The following is a 25220-nucleotide window of genomic DNA, read 5'->3' on the forward strand; positions in this document are numbered from 1 at the left end:
ATAAATATATTTAATTATTTTTGTATTTAATCCTATATTCTAAGTGATTTTATTCCTAAATGAAAGCAGTTGAGTTGTTCCTGCAGCCTCTGACATTCTAATATCAATATTAATACGAAATTACGTTATATCTGAGTTGATATTTCTCTACGTAAGAAAGAAAGTAGTATATGAAATATAAAGAAATGAGGCACTGAATATGAGAATTTCAAAGTACCAACATTTTTTAAATCAAGGCAAGACTGCACTTTCTTTGTTCAATGTCCCATCTTTTATAAACCTACAAACAAAACCGACATCATGTAATTATTAGGCCTTCCTGCTGCACAGTGTACATTAACATGTATGATGCACAAGGTTCTCCAAGGTGGTTATTCTAAGAGACACCCTCAGCTGAGTCACCGAAACCTTGAGGTGTAAAAAACTATAACAATAATTATCTTTCAAAATAACAAGATGTTGTCAATTATATGTTGTCAATAGTTGCATTGTCCTTCAAATAAAAAGGAAACAAAGCTGTGAAAAAAGAACAAGTCTGATTATGGTCTGTGTTCCTTAAACCAGAAACATTCAAATTCCCAAAAATCTATGAACAGGTTTTCATGCTGACAAAACTTAACATGTTGAGGATTGTGCCCAGGTTATAGCATATATATGGCTCTTTATTCACACTGTCCTACTTGCTATTCACAAACATTGCTGAAATAAAAGTACTTTTTGAGAACTCCCTCCCCCCACAACTATAGGGCCCCAGGGAATATGTGGTTGATATGAACAATAAAGAGTTAGTGGATGGAGAGCAACTAACATTTAACATAGCCATTATAAAATATATTAAAAAAAACAACATAAAGAGTTTTCCATTCACAGTCGAAATCTCCCAAATTTGCTGGGGCAACACAAGCGCTGTACAAGTGCAAGTGTGAATACATGAGAAGTTTCAAAAAACTGCTTAGTCCATAAACAAGTGACTGGCTATGTTACAGAAAATTTACAAATGTACAGAAATCATATGAACCTTTCAAAAAAGAACATTTATAAACATGATTGTATTTTCTTGCTTTGTCAACACTCTGCATAACAGTAATTGCAGTTTTGATAGTTTGAGTTGCTCTATTTCCTTATCACAAGCGCAACCTTTAAGTACACCAGACTGGTTTTCTGTAGCAAGAAAATATATTTATATGTTTTATAAAAGATAAAGTAAAAAAAGCAGCATATATTTTAATATAACTCAGTATAACTTGAAGCAAATAGATCTGGTATATGGGGACTTTGGTAAACAAACATTTTGCTGAGGCATTTATACAGCATATGCAGATTTTGTTTACCTATTACAGCAAATCTATAGTGTAACAGCCGAAAGGGGTATGGTAGCCACACAGTTCTTTACTATGCATTACCCACAGAACCATCATCACAGGTAGAATCTGCATATGTACCATAAGCTGCCAGCTGGATTCTTCAGTTTTTATTCTATGAGATATACATGATCTGTACTGCACACAACCAAGGGTGTCCACTGTACCACAGAGGATCAATGCATACTGTTGTTGTTTCACTGTTTCCTTTTACAACAGTGCTATATTTTTTGCTGCACAAAGGTTTCAAGCTTTATGATAATCCGTGCGGTACATTCCATCACTCTCATCGCCACCTCTGATGTGTATCTGTCGTTTGGAATCTGTGGAAAAGGCAGGAGATCGGGGTAGCGAGTTCTGAGGCTGTCCACACCGTATCCCTCCAGGATCTGAACATCGTTGGCAAGGCCTGTTAACTGGGTGTTGTACTCTTCCACTTTCTGAGCCAGAGCAGTTGGTTTCACATCTTTGTCTGACTTTCCTCTGACTGCATAGTCCGCAGCTATCAGTGCAAGTTTTGTGGCGAGGTAGCATTTGAAACAAACCCACTCATTAGCATTTTTATGAAGATCATTGCGAGCAGCAGAGTAGTTTGCTCTTGCTTGCCTAAGCCACCTGCGGGCTTCCACAGGATTTCCAACTGTCTTGAAAGTTGGGGGCACGAAGAAACGATGAGAATGTGATGAACCTGCATAGTTATAATGTTCCCTGAAATGATGCTTTTCTGACTTGTGACTTGTTGCTTCTTGGTTCCACGATGAATAAAACCTTTGAAATGAGGACTTCTCTGAATGGAAGCGGGTTGATGATGTCGAGAAGGATCTCCTGGAAGCTCTGTCTGTATTTTGCTGATCGACCAAAGTCTGTTTCTCCATTCGGCTGATCTCACTCTGCAAGTGCTTGAAGACTTCAGTGGCAACGTCCAGGTTCTCAGCATTTTTGTCTGGATGCCACTTGAGATATAATCGGCGGATTATCTTCTTTCTTTCTGTTTCAGGAAGCTTCCAAGCTTGTTCAATTATTAAGGTCACTTCTTTTAGTATCTCAGGTATTGCATTAAGCTTGATCTTTTTTGGTGATTGTTTTTGAGGAGGAGGCCTGAGGTTTTCCTTGCCAGCAAAAAGAGGAGGGACCATTCGTACACCAGTAGAACGACTGTCCGGGCTTGTAGGAGTCGATGGAGCACTTGTGTCTCGAACATGGGAGCTTTCATCTTGTCTTGAAAATTTGTACAAGTCAAGGGAACTGACTATTTTGTATTCACTGTATCCAATGTCGATCTGGAAGCATTTACCAAGGAAAACTGAGTTTTCCTCCTCTTCTCTTACTACTTCTTGAACAATGATGGCGTAAGTATATGTAGGCTGGTAGGAGCCATATATGTCTCCTCCCTCTGAGTCTACAAGGTAACCCACATATTCTCCTGGATAGAATACATGCATTGGGTCCATGAGAAGTGTATGATGTATCTCGGCTGGTATGGGTGTTCCTGGAAGGGGGAGCTCAAGTTTTGAAGGTTCTGTTGCATCGTACTTAACACCGAGCCTGTCCAGCTTCTCTGTGATTCTGTAGATGTCATTGCAGCCCAGCATGGCGATTAGATAGGATGTGTCAGAAATCAAATTGTCTGTGGCAGATTTTAATGTCATAGCCAATGCTAGGAGAAAATTGATGTCTTTGCTGTCTGAATGCTGGATGTAGAGGTGAATCACGGCTGTCCCGTACCTCTTGAGGAAGGCAAGTGTTTCACTGCGGCTATGTGGGATGGGACTACATCCTTTCACTCTTAATGTTGTCTGGAGTTTCTCAAAACAAGATACTTTGAGTCCTTCACAGAGTGCTTTGCAGAGACGTATGGCTTTTTCCTCATTCACAAGGTATGCATTGTCATTCTCATGTTTCATTATTCGGATTAGTCCTGTGATAAACTGCTCAGAAGACAGCAACAGCTGAAGGCGGCCTTGAAGTGAGCAAAGAGCGCCAAACTGGCACATTTTTGGAGAATCCTCATCGAGTTGCTCCTCAAGAACGCTACTTAACAGTCTAGGCCTTAGTTTCTGTGGAAGTAGCATGATCAGCTTTGTGTGGAAAGCGTGATCTTTGCCCAGATAGCACTGGCTCATGTCCACAAGCATCTGAACTCCAACGTTACCCTGAATCCTGCTTTTATAGTGTGGTGCATCATCAAACACTAAACTGCTGCATTTTGATAATCTTCCATCATGGCTTGGCAAATAAAATAACAAATCTCTGAGATTCTCTAGGTCTTTGCGGATTTCCACTGGATCGTTATGGAGCGATTTAAACAATCCTGAAACAACCCTTTTCACAGTTCTCATTTCATTTGGGTCAAGCTGCTTGCCCTCTGAGTTTCTGTAAATTCGCCACAGCACTTCAACATACTGTTTGGTTGACACAACATCTTCTGTGCCAAGTAGTTTAAAGAGTTGATGATAGGTACCAAGCTCTAGAGGCAATTTGTACAAGTAGGGTTTGAAATCAGATTCGTTGTCCAAATTGATGACAACCTCTTCAGGTTTCAGCAGTTTCCAGCCATCTTCCACCATGACAAAGGGGACCCCACGGAGCTGGAAACGGAAATCTCTTTTATCTGCATTGAGGAACTCATAGGTGGACCTTAAAACTTTGTTCCTGGTTTTCACAATTTCATCATCTGGACTGGATATGTTGCAGATGTTCTTGCAGTTGCTTATTACTTTCTCCAATGGTGGGTCCAGACTAACAGCTAACATGTTCAGCACCTGGTCAAGCTGTTCCTGTCCAGTGACAGCGCTTCCTTCCTGGTCCTTTATGCTTGATGGTGTGGCTTTCTCTGGTAAAATTGGGGAGGATGTCCAAAGCAAGTGTATAATATCTGTTTGCTTGAATTTTGGATTAACCTGAGACCCACTGAAACGAATAAGAGGAAGTGTGCCACTCATCTCTTGGTACTGCGAATGAAGCTTGATGAGTTCTTTGGGCGCTCTCTCAGGACACAGGAATGTTATCATTGAAAGCTCCTTGAGAAAAGCACCCTGGATCAGGTCTGTCCTCTCTTTGAAAATATGGTTCAAGAGAACATCGACAATGGTTTGGACTTTTTCTTTTGTCCAGCTTTCTGTCTGGGATTTTATGCTGACCTCTTTTGCAAACTGGAGAACTTGCTGTTGGGACACTTCATGTTTGAGACCAATATTTCTCAGAAAGGTTATCCACGGAGAGAGCAACAATGTTCCATTCTTTGGTTTTGACACTTGCTCAACTTTCTTGAAAAAGTCACATGGTATGAAAGATTTTGCAGGTAGCATAACTTCAAATACCTTCACAGTCTCATCATAGAAGAACTTGGTTGGCCTAAGTCTGTTTGAGTAGTCATAGATGAATGACACTCCCTCCAGTTTCTCATAGAGCTCATATTTTATCCTGCATGATTCTTCCATTGACAAAAGTGTGTCCTTCAAGTAGACAATGTGTTCAACTTTGGCATTATAGGAAAAGCTCTCAAACTTTGGCAGTAGATGTTGAAGGTAGATTTCTATGTCATCAATTGGCAAACAGCCAAGAAAGCTGTACAGGTCTTTTAGCTGTGGACTGTCAGCAAGAAAGGAAAATGAGGATGTGTGGGCCCATTTGTCAATTTCTGCAGTAGGAATGCCTTTGGCAAGTATGTAGTTTGCCCCATAGCATGCAATGCTGATGTGTTTCCCACTAACTGATTTAAAGCACGGGAGGAGTTTTAGGCTCTGCACATCCTGTTGTGTGAGGTTAACTAGGTTGCAGTTGAAATACAACAGGAGAGCCTCAAAGTCCTTGTCGGTCAGGTTTGCTGCTTTGAATGCAGATGTCTGAATCATGTACTCCAAAGCTTTCAGAACACTTGATGGACTTTCAATGTTTGCTGTATGCTGTGCCAGAAATGGCATGATGGGATTCTCTTTGACACATATTTTGTTCACTCCAAGCTGAATGCACCCTGCTTTCATTAGGGTGTGAAAGACTTTGTCATTTTGGCCATGTGGAAATATTGCAATGTTCATCAAACTCAGAGGTAAAAGCACATCATGCTCAGGGATAACTATCTTATCTCTTGCCATGAATTTGATTCCCGGGAGCAAAGCCCAGTCTTTCAGAATGTCAAGAATTATATCAAAACTTGGTTTGTCTGTCTGATCCCCCTTAAGAGCAATATTCTCACTGATGAAGTTCCAAACATTCTTTAGCCAAGACTCACTTGGAAAGGTGTCTCTCGACTTTACAGGGACCTTTGTTCGATACTCTCTTGGAAGAACGGACCCCAATAGGTCACCAAAGCTGCTGATGTCAAAAATCTTTGCCGCTCCTGCCTTCAACAGCTTGTCGCTGTACCTGATATACAATGGATTCATGAACATTTCGTTCCTTGCTGAAATTAGCTCATGATGTGATGTCAAGAACTTTGGTCTCTTGGTATCAAATACCTGAAGCATGTTGTCCATTGTTATCAACAGGGGCAATCCCTCAATTTTGACTTCATTTACTTCGATGTCTTTGAAGCAGTAGTCAAATAGGAGCTTCAGGCTATGAACTAGCTTGTAGTTGGACTGTTGGAGGCGGCAGGGGAGTTTTCCAACATGGCAAGATGTATCTGGTGATGAGAAAGTGTGGAGAAAGTTGCAGACATCCTCTGGTGTTACATAACTGACTGGTATCCCTGCATCCTCCAGGCAGAGATAGAGATTTGCCGTCTCATCACAGCTGTGAACCAGGTTGAAACCAATATCCAGAAGCAACGTTTTCAGCCTGTACACATTTTCTGCCACAGACTTCCTCGAAGAAATGTTGTACTCTGTGTTTTTCAAGTGCTGAAGTTCATCTTGTAGCAGATTGTCGAAAAAGGCTCTACCTTTGTTTGCTGTGGATGTATTTACCCATGAAATATAAATTACAGAGTGCATGTCTGAATTGTCACTTTGTGCTGCTCGGACTACGGGAAGCAGACGCTTCAGGTCGGCATGGATACAGTTGTACACTGCTTTAACAAGGCAATACCAGTCAGACTGTATATCAATTCTGTTGGCTGGGAAGAAGAACAGATATTTCCGCAGCGTATCTTTAACAAGATGAAGTGGAATCCCTTGGAGTACGGTCATGGTGGGATCAGGGCCTGGGAAGTATCTACGCTTAAGCTGAATCAGCAGCTCCACACAGGCAGGGGCTATCAGTGATGTCATCATATTATTATTCCAGTCACTCCTCACCCCAACTCCATTGTCATCTCTCCACAGGTTTCTTCTAGCAGAGTCTAGAGCAAAGTGACCATTTACATGAAATGGTAATCCAGTCTCCAGTGAAAGGGGCAGAAAGCAGAAGGCTCTGTGAGGTTTTTTGTAGTTGTGGCTTACACATGCAGCTACCCCTCCACGTGGAAACAGAGTTATGTCTTCGTTTTTATGAGCTGAGATCACACTTTTTGAGACATTTTCAATGTTAGGGAAGCCCGATCGGTTACAGATCATCCATGTAGTCAAATTTCCATCAGTGTCCTGTATGTCCATAGTGTAGGTGATCTGTTGCACAGGGATAGCAGTCAGCTGCTTCTTTTTGGTCACACTATCAATGACTGAGGCATGAAACTGTTTGCGTTTCAGCCGATCACCATCTGTTATTTTGGCGGTCACAGAATAAAGGACTTTTAGTTCTCCTGATGCATTATCAATTTCACAGATGGATATTTTCTCCATGTGGTTGAGGAACATCAGAAGCTCTGCACCGTCAGATTTCAGCTTATCCAAAAGGTTTTGCACCATTCTGTCTGATGCAGGGACTGAGCTAATCTCTGAGGTTTTTGCCATATCTTTAGAGCGAATGGGGAATCTGAACATAGTGCTACGTTCCAACTTAAAATGAATTCCTAAGTAAAGGCCTAAGACATCTGAAAACTGAGATCTGAAGTCAGTGTCCAAGTCTCTAAACATTCTTCCAGGACTCACAGATGTAGCCCCTGGTGCATACTGTGCATGAGGATCAAATATGCACAGAATGTCATTGTTTGAGATGAAGGACGGGCAGTCAGTGATGTGATAGACAGAGTTGAATCCTATACCGTATTGACCAGTTTTGCCCGGATTTACCTCTTTTGTTCCTCTTCCAAGATTCTGTATACCTCTGACATCCTCCTCTGTGAAAGGCTGGTTGTTGTACACACAGAGTGCAGGGCCTTGCATCCGGATCCATTTATCATCGAATATTCTTTCTGTAGGGTGTGTCCTTGGATCAAACACAAAGTAAATTTCAGTAGCTTTGGCATCATCTGCATTTTGAAGAAGCTCTTTTAGCATTTCTTTTTCTGATGGGTAGGCATTGAGAATGCTTTTAATTCTGCTTGTGAGTTTTTCTTTCTGTCCAAACTCACTACCAAGTGGAGAGAAACAGACATTGGAAGCATACCTCTCCAAGGCTTTGTGACGTTTAGGGACTGCCCCTAGTTTCACAGCAACCTCTCTTGGAATATCCCCGTGACAGTATTTCACAGAAGAGTCTCTGACTTTTATCCAAGGGCAATCATTGTAGCATAACCCTTTTGATTGCTGTAATGTCAGATTGGAGTCAGGTAACATGATCCCGTCATGATTTGCTTTGCAGTATTCTTGGTTCTTGTCTCGTATCAAGCTCCATATCCCTTCACTTATTATCCTGCGACACAACTGGAAGTTATCCTCAGTGAGTGTCTTTCGACCACATTCCCGCTTCACACTTTCAAGAACTGCTGAGAAATCCTCAACTGCAAAATTTGGCTGTACCCCAACATTTTCAAATAGCTCACGACAGCTGTTTCTGTATTTGTTTGGGAGTTGATAAAGATGTGGGGCTGCATCAAAATTCAGGTGGAATGCAACTTTGGAGGGATTGACATATGTGTTCTCCACCAGGATGGAGTTGAATGCTTTCAGTTCCTCTGTTATTTGTCCTTTTGCATTCTCATCCTGTAGCATTTCTTCATGTAGATACTTATAACAAGCATTTGTTATATTTTCCTGATACAGTGTGACACCGTCAAATGATTGAGACAGTTTCTTGAGCTGACTGATGACCAATCTAATTGATGGTTTTCTTATTAGACAGAGACAGTCTTTTACAGCCAATGACATTGCACCACAGCCTTTGAAAGATGGAGAATTCTCATTGAGGATTGGCTTCATCAGACACACTGTGTCCTGATGTTCAGTTGTGAAGAGTTCTCCAGCAGAAAACATTGTTGTTGGAGAAAAGTTATTTCCATGCCATGGTAGTGAGAACCCTGCAGGTCTTGTCAGATATGGAAGGAACTTGATGTCCTGTAGCTTTTCTAAGAGCTCAGCTGCTGGTGTATCTCTTATCTTTAGTTTCTCATCAATTAGACTGAGTAGGATACTGCTACGGAAGCATGCAGCTGCATGATCACTTTCATTAAGATGGATTACAGATTGAGCTCGTTCCATCAGGTCTTCCCAGCACAGATCATCCTTTACCATACCTAATTGCACTAGCTTCACTAAACATACAGGGTTTAGGTAGTCTCTAGAACTCCCTTCAGGAAATCTTTCATCATCTGCGCTGTAGAGTTTAGCAACTCTTCCCTCCGGGTGAATTAGTCTGGAAGGCAAAACCAGTTCCTTATCAGGGCCAGAGCATGGAATACAAGGAGTAACCCGGAGGATTGATGCAAAATCTTCCAGTTTCTCATTCAAGACATAATGCATCAGGGGATCTCGAAGCTCTCTCTCAATTCCCTGGATGTGAGGGAAAAAGACATCTGAAAAGAACTGCTTCTCTGTCAGGGTGTTTTCCATCAACCTCCCCTTACATCCAGCATCATCGAATCCCTCCTTCACCCAGTCAGGTAGCTCAACAGCACAGAGGTTTTGTGAGCCACTTTTCTTGAGATATTTCAGGAATATCTTGAAAGCAGCCGGACCAATGTCTGGTCTACAGAGTAAAGCATCATCAAGAAATCGAACGTATTGGATTGACACCCAAGTGTTTCCATCTGAGAAAACCTTTGCATGCTCACTATCACTTCCTTTGGCTATTTCTTGGTAGACACCCTGGCTGATCAGTGTGAAGTCATCGTGCACCTGACTTGGATCTGGCCATGCTGCGTAATAGCTATAGTTGAGCAGTTCTCCACTTTCAGCCATTGAACGTAGCATTGTGAGTGCTGCTAAATAGGCCTGGACAATGACATGTCTCATGAACACAGAATTCCATCGTCCTTTGGTGTCGGTCTTCCAGATCTCTTTACGGTTAGAAGTCACAGCGAAGCAGCCATTAATATGGATTGGAAGGCCTGTTTTGATTCTGAGGGGTAAGTAACAAAACACCTCTCCAATTGGTGTAGCATTTATTTTTACTGTCCATTTGCGATTCTCTTCCTCTGACAACAGAACCGCCACACCTCCACAAGGCACCAGTCCAAGTCTTTTTCCACTATCACTGAGGGAAAACTTGAGTGCTTCAGTTACATCCATGCATGAGCAAATGAGCCAGTTAGTGACCTCAACTGCCTTTTGGGGCATTTCATCTGTGAGTCTTCTTGTCTGTCCCCCTTTAGCAGCCATCTCAAAGTACTGGTTAGGATCTTCCTCTGAACCTCTGAACAGTGGGGAGTGCAGGTCGACAATACGTTTGAACACATTGTGAAACTCCTCCACCATAATGCGTATGATGCAGCCAGACTTAGGAACATCAACGGGTACCTTGTTAGTGCTTGCTGCTTTCTTCATAACCTTTGCTGCAGATTTAAGGATACTTAGGGGTCCATATGAGGCTTTGCATGACCACACACTTTTGTTGATGGTCACAACATCTTGTGCTCCAGCTGGATTTGGTTCTTCATATTTCAGGTATTTCAAGACCATACTTCCAACATGCTGCGTGAACAGAATGAACCGATGGCCACATATGCTGAACTCATCAACCAGGGAATAGATGTCTGTGGTGTTGTAGTACAGAGTGCTGATTTCACTTACAGAGGATTCCTGCTCTGTTCTGAATGGAAGTCTGAACAGTGTACCATTGTATTTGTAAGGGGAGTCCTGAGCTAGAGGAAGCTGGCAGTTGAAGACATTAATGAAAGGTTTGAACTGATTAGGGAATTTTCTCAGCCTTTTCTGCTGCTTGCTCCAGTTGATTTTGATCCCTGGATTAGACCTATCTCTGATGTGCTTGCTGATGTGATTGATGTTTGGATCGAACATGATCATGAACTCTCTGCTTATGATGATGGGGATGTCAGTGATGTGATAAACTGAGTTGAAACCCAAGCCAAACTTGCCAACTTTGTCTGCTTCACATCTCTTTACTGATCCACCTAACCTTGTGATATTCAGAAAGTCTGTGTCTGAAAATAAAGAGTTGTTGAAAGACCACAAAGAGGGCCCATGACAAACAATCATGCCAGGGTCAAGGAGATTTTCCCGGATGTCACAGTTTTTTCTCATATCAATGAGGAAACTGCACTCTGTTGCACTTGCATCATCAGCATTCTGGAGGAGCTCTTTAAAAATGTCTGCTACAGAGGGATATTCCTCCAAGATGTTCTTTATTCTTACTGTTAGAGGTTCTTGTTGGCCTGATTGTTCAAAGCCAAGGTTCTCTGGGTTTATCAGCCTTGTACTCAAACATGGCACCTTCAGCCACTCTGCAGTTTTCATTGGGATATCATCGTGGACTAATATAATTGGCTCTGATGCATCCTCAAGTAAGTCATTCAAATCGTCAACCTTGATGTCACAGTAGGTGCATTCTTGAATGAGCTTCATGGCTAATCTACTTGGGTCCTTGTAACAAAGAATTGGGACATGCATGTTAGTATCTACAGGTATCTGATTGTTGTACAGCCATCTCAGGATGTTGATCAAAAGTAGGATATCATGTTTGCTTTCCTCCTTGGTAATCTCTCCCTCACATCTTTGTTGAATGGTGCAGATGACTTCAAACACATGGCTTGGGACAACCTCTTCAACCGACCCACAAAACTTGAAAAGCTTGTGAAACTTTCGGATTGTCTTTGGCAGGGAGTACAGGTAAGGTTGCAAGTCTAGATCGGGGAGAGGTTTAAGGACCGTGTGACCAGGTGATGAGAATGTCTTCCCTGTCCACACCCAATCAAAAGGCAGTGATTTCATAGCTTCTCTTGCATCCTCAAGATGAGCCTGCATAAAGGCATAAATCTCAAACAAGATCTGCTGAAACTGATACCAATCTTCTGTGGTGAATGCTTGGGATTTATGCCAGTCATTCACTGCTTTCAGGTGTTGCAATACCTGATCTACCTGTGGCTCAACAGTTAGTTTCAGAGCTTTCTTCATACCTGCAGATGTGTGTTCAACCAGTGCTACTGAAGATCCCACAAGCACTGCATGGGATATGTCACACATCTCTGACAAAGAGCAGATATTGCGAGTATCTCCAACCCAGGCGAGGGATTTAGGGTAAGTCAGAGGTCTTTCCTTGCAGACAGGTACCCATTTCCATTTTAGCAATGATTTCTGAGCATCAGCTGATTTTACCAGCTTGGTTTGTCTGTTAAGTATCTGCAGGAGTGTTTTTGCCTTTTTGATTACGAAATCCCACTCTGGTTCATCCCTGCTTTGTAACTCCTCTATCTTCTTTGCCACGTGGAGTACATCTTTTTCACTGAGCTGCACTTCATTTCTTAGTCCCAGTTGTCTGAGTGAATGAAGAAGATCTGGGGAGGATGTGAATGTAGTTGTGGGAAACCTGGTTTCCTCTTCCATGTAGAACAGATTTTGTAGAATTTCGAGTTCAGGATCAAAAAGATCAGAGACTTTGACTGAATTTCCACAAGGTAGCTGAATGAATTTAAGAGCAGAGAGCCATCCAATCACAAATGAATTTTCATTCTTTAAAAATGCCAGATTTTTAAGTGCCCAAAGCATGATTTGACATATCTCATCGGTTGTGTAGAAGCCCTTCTCAAGATCCTGAATAATAAATTTCAAACATTCTGTTGTTTTCACCTGTTCCACATTTAGCATCTTGATGAGGCGGATTGATTCTTCATCACAGCATCCCACCAGATTGACAGATAATTTCACATCTGGTGGGTACTTGGCTCTGTGATGTAAAGCTCTAGCTCCTCTCAGTGATGTAAATGCTGAGGTGCCTTCAGTGCGGGTCCCCACTTTCTCAAAGATGGAAAGTTCAAGCAGGGTATGTTTTTCCTTCTCTGTAATGTCAGACAGCCCTGCAAGAAAGTTTCTGAGTACAATCTTCTCATAGACCGAGAAAGAAACGACTTGGCTGGATAATCGCTGTGTTGCCATTCTGTTCATTATTTGTAAGAGCACACTAGGAGAGGAAGGATGGATGTACCTCTTTAGCTGAGGGTGCTGCAAGCTTGAATCCAGCTTTTTTATCACTACTCCTCCAAGCCTTTCCATGATGTCAATAAGGTTTTCAGGAAGCGTTGCCTCTTTCTCATCCACAAAGATTATGGGGGATGGAGTTTTGAGACGTAGAAGCTTAACCGTGTCCATGTTTTCCTCAAGTGGCACACATGGGATCAAAGGCATGTCTTCGAAGGTACTTAGGTCATCAGCAAAATGTATGTAGAGATGCTTCCAGATAATCTTTAGCCAGGAAACTGTAGGATGCTTCAACTCTCTGTTTCCAGGTTCCCATGTGACAATGAAGTCTCTTGTTGGCCAGGCTGTTGACAGGATCTCCTTGATAAGTCGAGCTGATCGTTCAGGATTCAGCACTTGTAGCTGAGTGCAGGCTTTTCCTGTTTAAATAACAAGGAAAAGTTAAAGTCATGTAATTTTCCTTGGTTATTTTTTATGTAGAAGTTACTAAATGCTATATTTCAAAGTACACACTGGAGTTTTATTGTTATTGCATGATGCAGCAACTACATAGGTCAAGTCTCTATCAGGTAAAATGCCTTTCACAATTAGCAGTAGGATGATAGTTTAATTTTGTTTATGCACTTGACCAATTTTCACGTAATTAGGTACATTATAACAATCAGCCCCGTAATAGATGTTTGACAGTTCCCCTTTTCAGAAATAAATAAATAAATCTAAATGCAAACTGTCTAGGCTGTAATTGGTCTTATATTTTCTATCATTTCAAAAACTGATGTGTTTAATGCTTTGTAAAAAACCTCACTGCCCGCTCTTCTTAACAGTCCCACTGCTGTTAAAAAGGCATGCTTTAATAACAGCTTTGTAATTGGCAACACCATAAGAATCTGGAAGCAGATAAAACATTACATTGAGGCTCCAAAAACCTACTTGGATACCCCAATATGTGAAAACCATTCCTTCTTACCAGGTCTGTCTGATAGTGTTTTCCTTCTCTGGAAGCGGAAAGGCATTTGCAACATAGGTGATTTGTACATTAACGGTATTTTTGCCTCATACCCACAACTTGTAGCTAAATATGACATTCCTAAATCTGACCTTTTTCGATTCTTTCAAATTCGGAATTATGTCGGGATGCATTTACCTGGCTTTGAGATACTGGTAGAGCATGAGGCCCTTGAGGCAATAAACAAATTTGAACCTACTGCTAAAGGGGCGGTTTAATTATTTTACCGGATCTTGCACAACAATACACAGTTGAACACAGCGAGTCTTAGGCAGGCATGGACAGATGAGCTGAATGCAGAACTGGAAGATGAAGTATGGGATGAATGTTTAAAAAGTGTACATGATTGCTCTGTGAATGTCAGACATTGCCTTATTCAGTTTAAGACGGTGCATAGGCTCTATTATTCCAGAGAAAAACTGCACAGTTTTTTTCCTGATGTTTCACCCATTTGTAACAGATGCAAGTCTATGACTGGTAACTTAACGCATTCTTTTTGGTTATGCAGCAAACTGTACACATACTGGAAAAGTATTTTTCACTGCTTCTCTACGGCTTATGGGAAATGTTGGGAGCCGGATCCATTTGTAGCCATTCTCAGGGCAACCACCCCTTTGTCTTCTGCCAATAAATATGAGAAAAAAGCTATCCTATTTGGAACTGTGATCGCGAAGAAGATAATTCTTCGTGGGTGGAAGTCTGACATTGCACCCACGTACGATCAGTGGTTGAGAGAAATGGCAAATATGCTTCACCTGGAGCGACTGAGACTTCATAATGAAGACAGGGGAGACATATTTGATAGGATGTGGGACCCTGTACTGCAACTGTTTCAAGGAAAGGACTAAAGTATGGATCATTGTGAAACGCCTGCTGTGTGTATCTGCTAGTTTACTCTTCACTTTGTGTAGTCTTTTGTAAATTTGTATGTTTAATTTATTGTCATGACTGTGGCTTCTGTTAATTCTTTACTAGGATGTGCTGATCCTGTTAGTTTGGGGTGGGTCTTTTTTTTTTCTTATCCTTTTCATTTTTGTTTGTCCTGTGTTCCTTTTTCATTCTGGAAAATAATAAACACATTTAAAAAAAACAAAAAAAACTGATGTGTTTTGGAGTCGTAATCAACATTTAGACTTACAGCAAAACTGCAGCACAAATTGCTGATATAAACCATGCAAACACACTTGGATAAACCATATTGTGCACACACACACCTACAGTTTGTTACATTTGCACAAAAATATGTTTAGCCTTTGCAGGGGACACCATTTTTGAAAGACACAGCCAGTAGTTAAGTGCACCATGAAATATTTATTATATAAGTCCAAATTATGGTGAGATAACAGGTTTCATTTATAGGTTGTAATTATACCAAATCCAACATGTGAGTTGTTGTTTTGTTACTTATGTCTCTGAATGTTATCTGACTGTAGTCTCCATGGCGCTCTTTCATAGCAATGCATTAGTTTTAGGGCCTGACCGATTATTTGAATTGGCTGATAAAAAAAATCTGTCCTATATGAGCCTTTCACAAAGATATCAGGATCAGAGTTTATATTTACTCATGTACGTCAATATGACAACTTTTTCTTACAGAATAGTCCTTTCAGAAAGATTGTGTTTATAAAAATTGTGTTTATTTTCTTTATTCAAGTTCTATATATTTGGTTGCATTAGGGTTTTCTTTTAATTAATACTTATTTATAACTAAGTTAATTGTTTAACTGTAAAATATCAAGTATTAATAACATTTCTTTGTCATAATCACTGCCATTTTGTACATATTATATATATCAATATATAACTTTTATATGATGTGATTTTCTTGATTTTTTTTTGTTGATATTCTGTCTCTCACTGTTACAATAAACCTACTATTACAATAACAGACTGTACATTTCTTTGTCAGTGGGAAAACCTATAAAAAATCACCTAGGGATCAAATTATTATTTCCTTCACTGTATATATATCAGCCAGAATATCGACATATTGAAAATGTTTGACTCTCTCATTGGCATCAGTCAGGCTCTAAATAGTTTAAGTAAATAGAAAAATAATCGATATCTAACACATTTTCAAATACCTACCTGACACATTTTAGAGACTTGAAATTAACTTTACCTTGTTTTTCTATCTTATTTGTATTTAGAAAATGCCATTTTCCAGGGCTTATATTTTTACTTATATTACAATCAGTAAAACACAACATAAATTATGTAATAATTGGAAAATATATGTGGGTTGTGGTGTTCTAACATCATTAGCAGTGTTGGGCCCGCTTCGGAGACTAGAATAGAGATTTCTAATGGATACTAATGAAAGTTGAACTGCTGCAGACACTGCAGAGTGGCAATGCAACAAAAACATTCAACAACTAGATGAAAATGTAGGGCTTCACAAAAAATCTAACAGAAATATTTGTTCCAAATTGTTATGCTACATTACAATATTTTCTGTGGCTTAGATTATGGTTTCAGATGACAGTTATGTTACTCAGCATATTTCCTCTGTCTGGCTCACAACCCTCTTATCATAATCATGGCTGCTTGTGCAGTGAGGGCAGTCAGGTTCTGATCTTATGTATCAAGATGAAACATGTAGCACAAAAACAGGTCTTCCATGAAATAGCATGCTCACGCTCTCCTTTCTGTCTACTGCTTCTAACTGATCTATCAGCAGCGTACCAGATTTAATGCCCTGCTGGCACTGCAGGAGTAAGATGACCACGCACTACTATAATATGCCTGAACAAATATAACCCACATGCCCCACATAGTTATCACATGGACTGAGGTCTTTTCAGTTTCAGTTATAGTTCTGTCAGGAGTCTTACATGTTACAGCCTACTATAAATCATACTTTGCATAGATTACATGTAAATGTGGGTGTTACCTCTGGTTTTGGCTGCTTTCTTCAAACTGACCATTATTGAAGGTTTAATGCTCTCCAATATGAACCGACCTTCCAGTCCAGGATAGAGAACCCTTGGGACAAATAAAACCATCAACAATGATTTAACGTAAAAGACACAGTACTCATAATACTGAAAATACAATCAACTGTAGGTCAAATTAATGTGCAAAATCAAAATCATCCAGGCTGCTGTACCTGTCCCTAAGTGGTAACAATTGTTACCACTTAGTAACTGTGGTAATTGTGCATGAAATACAATTATTTCATATTACTTCCATGATTAATAATTATTCAAGGGTAAAAGGAAAATCTAAATATATCTCTACCTGGGGTATTCTTCTGATGCAATGTAAATTAAATCCTTGTCCGTGACAGAATATGAAAATGTTGTAAAAGTCTCATCTTGCCGTGGTAGGAGTTCCAGTCCGATTAGATCACTGTAATTAGAATCACTAAGCAAGAACTCCAGCAGCAGCAGCTTGTCCTGTGAGGAACCTTTGTGTTTGTACTTCCTGATCACCTTCCGCAAGAAAGATGGGGTCACCTTCCTCACGTCGGTTGACTCATCCATGTGGGCAGCCAAGACAGAGTCCACGGCAGCTGGCACTTTTGCCACCTGCATTCCTGAGCTTTGGAGGTACTTGATCACAGTATCTGAAATGTCCTCATCTGCGTCCAACTCTGAGAACACAGTCTGGTCCACCCTGATCCAGCTCTCACTGAGGGAATAGATGACTTCCTGCTGCAGCAAGTCATGGAACAGTGGCTGAAGAATAGGTTTCCAGCGGGACTTGACCTGCTTGAGGTTCGGCCATGCCTCGTAGGTCCCTGTGGGGGACAATGGAAAGTCTTGGTCCTTTTTTGTCTGTACCCTTTTGATAGTCTCTGTGATGAGTGTGAAGTAAGCCTTAGGGATGACAGTGATTATAAGCAGCTCATTCCACAGAGCAGCTGGATCCCTCCACTGGTCCACCTCCCGCCACTTGATACTCCTACGGTTGTCTGTGAGACCGAAGAATCCACTGACATGAACTGGAAGCCCTGTCTCACTCTCCTCCCCAGGGGGAAGAGGAAGGAAACAAAAAGCCCGTCCTGAGAAACCAGATGTGGCACCTTTGTCCTCTCTGTTTATCAGAGTAAGAGGCAGGGCAATTCCAATGGTGGGCATGAACTTCAAATCATCTGCCAGAGAGTCCAGCTCAGCACACATTCCTCTCCCCCCTACTCCATTACAAACCAGCCAAGTCGTTCTGTGAGTCTCTTTAGCTTTTTCATCCTGAGTCTCGATGTTGACCTGGTAAGTGACACATGTGATGGTAGAATTGGGCACACCGTTATTGTAGCTGTCTATTGCCTGACCCAGAGTCTTAAGTGCGTTTGGTCTTTCTAACTTATCATCAGTATTTTCTGAGGCCGTAACCTGAAACAACATGCGTTCTGTACCGTCGGATTCACGCACATGCAGCGAGATCCTCTGAACGCTTTTGAGGAAGAGGACCACTGTGTCTGCATCTGCTTTGAAAGACTCAAAGAGCTCTAAAATCTTTTCTTTGTTGTAAATGTTGCCACTGAGCTGGGAGGGCTTCATGCGGAGAGGGAAGCGAAAAAGTGTTCCGGGTAAGCTGCCTTCCTGAATGGTTTTCTCGGAGCTCCCAAACATCCCAGTGTAGGGAGCAAACTGGTCAGCCAGCTTTGTGATCTCCTTAATGTCCGTCTTCAGGTTCCAACACTGTCCAGACTCATTCACTCCAAACAGAGTCTGGTGAGGATCCAACATGGCAATCTGGTCTCCACTGAATATACTGGGGGCATCTAAAATATTGAGAGGAAAAACACAGAACTATGAATAAATATACACAAACATTGATCAGCTGCCCAGTACCACTAAAGCCTGACCCACTAGTCACTGTGTAACTCTAATGATGTCAGTTTAAGTTGACGGCATTGCTCAAAGGTAAGATAGGGTAGTTAGCAAGTAATACTTTTTTTTTACAAATTTACATGTTTCATGTTTTAAATTAACATTAAAAAAAAAACAATAACCACCTTGTGGTTGTAGGCCTCCACCAACTGTCAAGTTGCAGTCACAACATCAATCTACCTTTTTTGCAACAAATATGAAGTCATAGCTGACCTTCGACCTTTTGGATATAAAATATCATCACTTTACAATTGTAATATTAATTTGATCCCAAATAGCATATGAATTATTGCGTTATGGTCAAAAATATGTTGTGTAAGTTCAACAAGACTGGAGTTTCCTCCTTTCCTGATATATATATATATATATCTTCACAAGAATCAAACGGAAAGAAGGCCACAGTGGCCTTCGATCCCTAAACCTAGCTGTGAACATTTGAGCCAAATTTGAGGAAATTCCCTCAATGGGGTTCCTGACATATCGACTCTAGCCACATCCGTTGCCAGCGCAGAGACATACAAATGTTTTATTTCTACTAATTACTTGCTTTTGAATGTCATATAGTGATTTTCTGCCAGGGTTTCACAACAAATTGTGTTTTAAGGATCTGAAGAATTTTCTGCTTTGGGGGAAGGACTGAATTGCGCATGCGCATCTCTTTCGAAAAAAATGCCAAATAATCGTTTCAACTCGATTATAGTAGTTTGGAGATCGTTTGACACAATAATCGTAATCACGGTTAAATTTAAATTAATCGATCAGCTCTGAAGTAATCTTTTAGAAATTATTAATAACAGATGAAGACAACAGTTTCAGACCTGTAATGTGATACACAGAGTTGAATCCAATCCCAAACCGTCCCACTTTCAAAGGATCCTCTCTCTTCCTGCTCCTCGCAATCTCCTGAATCCCATTCCAGTCTTCCACAGTGAAAATAGCATCATTGTAGACATACAGTGCTGATGCTGCAATCAGATCAGAACAAAGAAGTTAAAACCAAACAAAAAAGCATATTCGGCAAATGTACAATAATTTAGTAAAGTCAATAATGCACTTTTTAATAAGACAGGGAGCTCAGAGCACAGCATCAACTACAGATTAGCTGCTTCATGACACTTAAGCAGGACAGAAACCTGCTAACGCAAAAGCTTGAAAGTATGCTCACCATTTAAAGCACGGTGTTACTGGATTATCCTGGTGTGCTAAAATAGTCACTGTCTACTAACCTTGATGCTGTGCCATGTCAGGTGACCACAGCGACTCCACTCCATACTCTGTCTCATCGTACATGAACTTTACTTCTGTGGCTCCAGCATCCTCAGCATTTTGAATCAACTCCTTCAAAATAAAACAGAGCAAATACTTGCAACTTTGAAGATAGGGTTTTTACAGTGAAAGTACACAATAATGTTAGTTTAATTGATGGATGCTTTTATCCAGAAAGCTTCACAGTGAAATTAGATCATGATTAGAAGGGATGGCCCAAGTGATACCTCAACTCTTTACCCACGCAACGTTGCTACCATGTAGGGTAATAGCTGGTGCCAGTAATTACAGCCAAAATAAAGCTATTCTCTTAGTTTTTGAACAAGCTTGAGATACTTTATAATTTCAAATCAAATTAATCTGCGTCTCTTTGGTGAGCTCACATAAATCAAAACAGGACATAGAGAATTAGGGATGAAAGCTAGACCACATTTTTCTTGTTGTGCTTATTATACCAATGACTAATAGCCTGAGAATTTTTGGAATAGAAGCCAAAAGTTATATGTAACTATATTCCACCAGTGTGGGGTTAAATAGGTGAATTCCTAAATTAATTTTGATGTAATACTGACCTTATATGGCAAATAAAAAGACATTAATCATGAATTAACTTTTTGGGATTCTAAATATGATTTAATCAGCAAAGTGTCGCCTGACCCTTACCTTCAGAATCTGTCCACCTTCGGGATACCTCCTCAGGATATCTTTCAAGAATTCGACTAGGGGTGGAGTAGTTTGTCCAAACCTCCCTGCAAAATCAGATACAGGTAAGCTTAATTGTTGCAAGAGCTGGTTTATTGCAGATGCAATTATTTTATTCATACCTCCCCCTTTAAGGCCTCCTCCCTCCAGTGTGATAGATACTTCTGGGATTCCTGGGGGCACCAGGGTCCCGATCTGCACACTGTCTTCAAGCTAGAATGGGTTGATAATGAGAAAGGGCATTTTAGAGAAAAGCTTATATGGAAAAACTGTATAGAAATCTCCTCAAATAACAACATAAATCAAGTACAGTTAATAAAAAAAAAGAACTGTTTTTAAGAGACAATAAATAAGTTCATGTGAAGAAAATACTGTGAATTTTGTGTTTTATTACTCAATGCGCACATAAAACATTTTTAAAAGCCCTCTAGAAGTGACTATCATTTTTACACATCAGCACGCTATCTGGCAAACCTTTAGCCATCTTCCTCATCACGATCACTGCACAGTCCTGATCGTCGAAAAATTCAAGATTAAGAAGTTTATGTCTTATCAATATTCCATATGGGAGATTAGAAAGGGCTTATACAGGAAATATACAGTTATATATATATATATATATATATATATAAAGTGATAGAGTTCATCACACAAAAGAGTGTGACGCAGTGTGGTTTCCCAAACCAGGACACCAAAGCCAGACAAAAATCTTAGGGTTAAACACTGTATATGCGTTTAATTTGGGAAAACATCAGGCTCGGGTCTGGTTCAGACACATAAAAAACAGAAGGATAATGCCTGTCAGGTTTGAGTCAAGTTTGGAGTTGTTTTAAGTTCAAGCTGCACTTAAGATCCTTCTAATAAATAGTGTTTTTCTCCTAACAAGAATGTATGTGCACATTGTGCAGCAGTACTATCACTTAAAGTATTTTTCCTCAACTTGGCTTCGAGGCTGAATGTTTTACTGCATTCGATGGCACCCACCAATGGACTCTGGTTTTCAATGAATCATGCTTGTGAAACTCAGAGAGAAGCTAAACTTGCCTCTCAGTTTCTCCTAAAAAAGCATACCACTCCTCCACTACAGTGTCTGGCCCAGTGCCTCATCCATCGGACTGCTGCACAGTAACATTGCATCAGGCATTACAGGAATACAATGTGAAATCTAAACTTAATGTTTAAGAGGAACAAAGGTAAATCTGTGTCTTCATTTTTTACAGGAAACATTTCACACGTGGGACCTGACCTTGTAGTGTATATGCTTTTCATTTGTAGGTGTAGCTTGCGGCTAATTTTTGCATATGAGATCAGGGGGCTGCCAAGCACTGACCACCACCTGGTGCTGTCCATCAGCTAAGCCCCAAGTCATGGGGTCAACTCCAGTCATGTTAGCTCATACACTGACACAGTCACTGACACAGCCATCACAAACTACCAAAAAAGAATCCTACACACCTACAGCACACTCATATACCATAAAACAATCAATTCATAACTTAATTTATCTAACTAATGTCCCTCAGTAAACTATAGAATTGTTTAAAACAGTGTGATTATGAGTGCCTTTCATGTTGTCTAGTGAGAGTCTGAATGTTAAACTGCAAACATCCTTAGCTGATATTGGATAACGCTGCATGGGTGGGCGGGTAGGTTGGTAGGTAGTTCGCTAGGTAAGTAGGATCATAGCCATAAACTAATTAGCCATAAAATCAGAAACAGATTTAATTAATTCCTCATAAAGATGACAAAATTATCCCTAGAAGGGTGGCTCACAGTACTTCTCACAGTGCGGGCACTGTTATCAGTATAAGTGAATGTCACCATTGACATTTTTCATCCTGCAGTTATGGCACAGGGTCATTAAAACAAGCTTCCTCTCTGCTTCTGATGCTGTTGCAATTATCCACCCTCAAACAAGTAGAAATAAACTAAACTAAACTCAAAATGAACCCAACAAGTATTGAACACTGAGAAACCAAGAAAAACACACTGAATATTATGTTTATAATTGACAGTAAAAATAATAAACCTGTGCAATACAACAGATAAACAAATATAAGAATTTAGAAGATTTACAGAACTGGCTTTTATAGATCCTTAAATATGTAAGTGTTTAACAGAAAGAGTACATAGTCATATTCAAACCTGACTTCCTGAATTTTGAAACTGTTTTGAACAAGAGAGGTTCAGTTATGAAATTTTAACACAAATGTATTGCTTTTTCTAAGATCTTATTCCAGTAGCTACAGTGCCTGCTCCATACATGTGAATCCAAAGTGACATACAGTAGTCACACAGTATGAATACAATGAACAGATGAAACATCTATACATAAATCTTGACTAGAAAGTGCTCAATCATTTCATTTTGTATATTTCAATCCTAATTTTACCCTGCTGTTACAAAGAAACAAACAAACACTCACCACTCTCCCATTCTGGGTCAGTCGCTGCTCTTTAACTGGGATATTTGTCTCATCATAGAGCAACTGTTTGACCTCTTGAACAGATGTGAGGGGGGAGACCTGGTAGGACCTCAGGCCAATGCACTCATGACGGACTCTCACCCATGGCAACCTAAAAAGTGGGTTTAAGGTTGTACAACAAATTAAACTATTATGAGAAACATGTCTTCATAAGTTGTTAAAGACTTTGGCCTATACTTCTGATAATTTGTTATGACTTCTTTAACATATATTTCTATATTAAATGCTGACAAGCAACATAGTTGCTGTGATTTAATAGGCATCACAAGTCCTGCTTAAATTAATAATTGACCAAGGATCAGGTCGACAAGAAACATGAGAATGGACAACTCACTAAGTCCATCTATTAATGGTCCATTAGTAGCAGTGAGTAATCTGTATTAATGTTTAGTTTGATTTTCAGTATACTCTGTATAAAGCCTTTAGCCTTACTTCACTGAAGTGCTGCAACCAATTATCAATAAATCAAACAAATGTTCATTTTTCAGGGCCTGAAATCACAGATCAAAATTAACCTCATAAGGCTTAAGAGCAAACGATGTCATGTGTTACTCAGCACATCATGGGTGCATAATGCAGGGTGATTCTTTATTCTTAAAATCTAAAACGAAAAACCCTTGAAGATGTTGTAACAGTGATCAAAGACTGGTTCATTGATCCCTTCATCGAGAGAGAGATGTGCTGTCTCCCATCAGTGGATTGACCATCTCAGTCATTTTATTGCTGGTTAGCTCTGCCTCTGTGGTCATTCCATTACCACCGCACTCTAGAAAAGAACTGCACTGCTATTTAAGGGAACGACATATGTGTTTAACTTATGTAAGGCAAACCTATAAGTTAGCATGTCAGCGCCTTATCAGCAATAAAAGCAAAACATCGCTGCTTATTCAGCATCAGAGGACTGCATGCAGCCTGGGTCCACAGTTGTGCAGTCAGTGGGGCTGGGGTGGGTGTGACAGCCTGCACAGAATGGTTTGAAAAGCCAAAGCCCCTCAGACCACATTAAGCCAAGTCCAGGACAATACATGACAGTGCAATATCCAGAATGGTAAATGCTGTTGTGCCTGTTTCCTCCCTGCAGGACCGGTTGGGCCTATGAGCTGCTAACACTCACAATGCTGCAGGGTTTTATTTCAAAGCACACATGAAACTCACCACGGGTCTGGACAGGTGGCCATGTCGTTGCGATTATGTGTCCCAGAACGGGCACATGTCACCGGACTATCTCTGGCATCGGGCGCAGGGATACTCCATCCGGAAAACGGCTGTGGCGAACAAGAAAACCGTTACTTACATAAAAAGAACCCACCTGACTTGTGTAAAAGACACATAATGAAACATTAAACCAACGTGTTGGAATGGGAGGGGGGTTTGTTTTGACCGTGTGCCGGTGCCGGGTGGTTTGTTCAGCCTCTTTAGGAGCGTTTATCCCGACAAAACCCACTCACTCGAGTCGGTCCTGTGCGCTCCAATAGCGGTCCCCTCACGAAGACGGCTCATTTCACCACAGGTTATTGTTCCAACAACAACAACAACGGCGAGTGACACGACTGTTTCGATCGAACAACATCCCGTCTCCTTCAAAGGCGATGTTCTAAGAATAATGAATTACACAGAGAGCTGCGGCTGAGGACACGGAGCGAGAGGGTTCTCTCCCCCGGTCACTTCCGCGTCGTCTTAAATCCGCACAGCGCTCTCAGTTCACTGTTGTCCAGGTTTGGGCACTGAAACTAAGGAAGATATGTTCTCTTTAAGAGGCTTAATTCGTGTTTTACAACCCTCTGCCATGCTTCAGTAATAATATGGACTAATTTCTCTAGCTGTATGTTAATGCTGTATTGATATCTGCACACTAATGTACACATGTATCCAACTTCTGTGCCATCTTTTGGGTTAGGAGAAAGGTTTGAGGTTAGAGAAATGGGCTGATTCAATATCTCACCCTGACATCCACAGACTGAACTCATGATCCAACTACCTCTGCTTTTCTTGATGTACAGGTGACTGGTGTGAGATCAGGTTCATACTTTGCAAATAACGCTGCACTTTACTGCAGGTTTTAAACAGGGAAGTGCTATTGTTGCTTTTTGATATCATAGGCACATTAGACAATGATGTCAGGCAGGCTCCAAAGTTATTCTCATTGTTAACAAGTTCTACACACACCTGTAAAATGTTGTAATCGCACGAAGAAGCTGTGCATTTGCAATAAATGTT

General features: G+C 40.6%; 1 protein-coding gene across 2 annotated transcripts; it reads right to left on the reverse strand.

Annotated features, from left to right (window-relative positions):
- Positions 1-623: 623 nt before the first annotated feature.
- Positions 624-24601, reverse strand: sacs (sacsin molecular chaperone). Of its 2 annotated transcripts, none has more exons than XM_053423618.1 (10): positions 24452-24601; positions 24159-24268; positions 22944-23094; positions 20641-20731; positions 20480-20565; positions 19777-19888; positions 19369-19515; positions 16956-18441; positions 16609-16700; positions 624-13128 (listed from the first exon to the last, which is right to left on the reverse strand). In XM_053423618.1, exons 2-10 carry the CDS (start codon positions 24179-24181, stop codon positions 1583-1585), a joined length of 13734 nt encoding a protein of 4577 aa, XP_053279593.1. In that variant the 5' UTR covers positions 24182-24268; positions 24452-24601; the 3' UTR covers positions 624-1582. The 2 variants fall into 2 exon arrangements, with proteins under 2 accessions (XP_053279593.1, XP_053279592.1); XM_053423617.1 differs by having other exon boundaries at positions 24354-24601.
- Between the last annotated feature and the right edge of the window lie 619 nt (positions 24602-25220).

Source organism: Pleuronectes platessa, chromosome 5, assembly GCF_947347685.1.
Source record: "Pleuronectes platessa chromosome 5, fPlePla1.1, whole genome shotgun sequence".
Lineage (NCBI taxonomy): Eukaryota > Metazoa > Chordata > Actinopteri > Pleuronectiformes > Pleuronectidae > Pleuronectes > Pleuronectes platessa.

Bases quoted from the DNA above. Each gene is read 5' to 3' on its own strand.
- sacs (XM_053423618.1), bottom strand. From the start codon at position 24,181: ATGGCCACCTGTCCAGACCCGTG. The intron at 16,701-16,955 runs GTAGAGATATAT...ATTTGTCCCAAG, and splicing joins GCATCAGAAGAATACCCCAG to GGTTCTCTATCCTGGACTGG. The intron at 13,129-16,608 runs GTAACACCCACA...TTATTTAAACAG, and splicing joins GAAAGCAGCCAAAACCAGAG to GAAAAGCCTGCACTCAGCTA.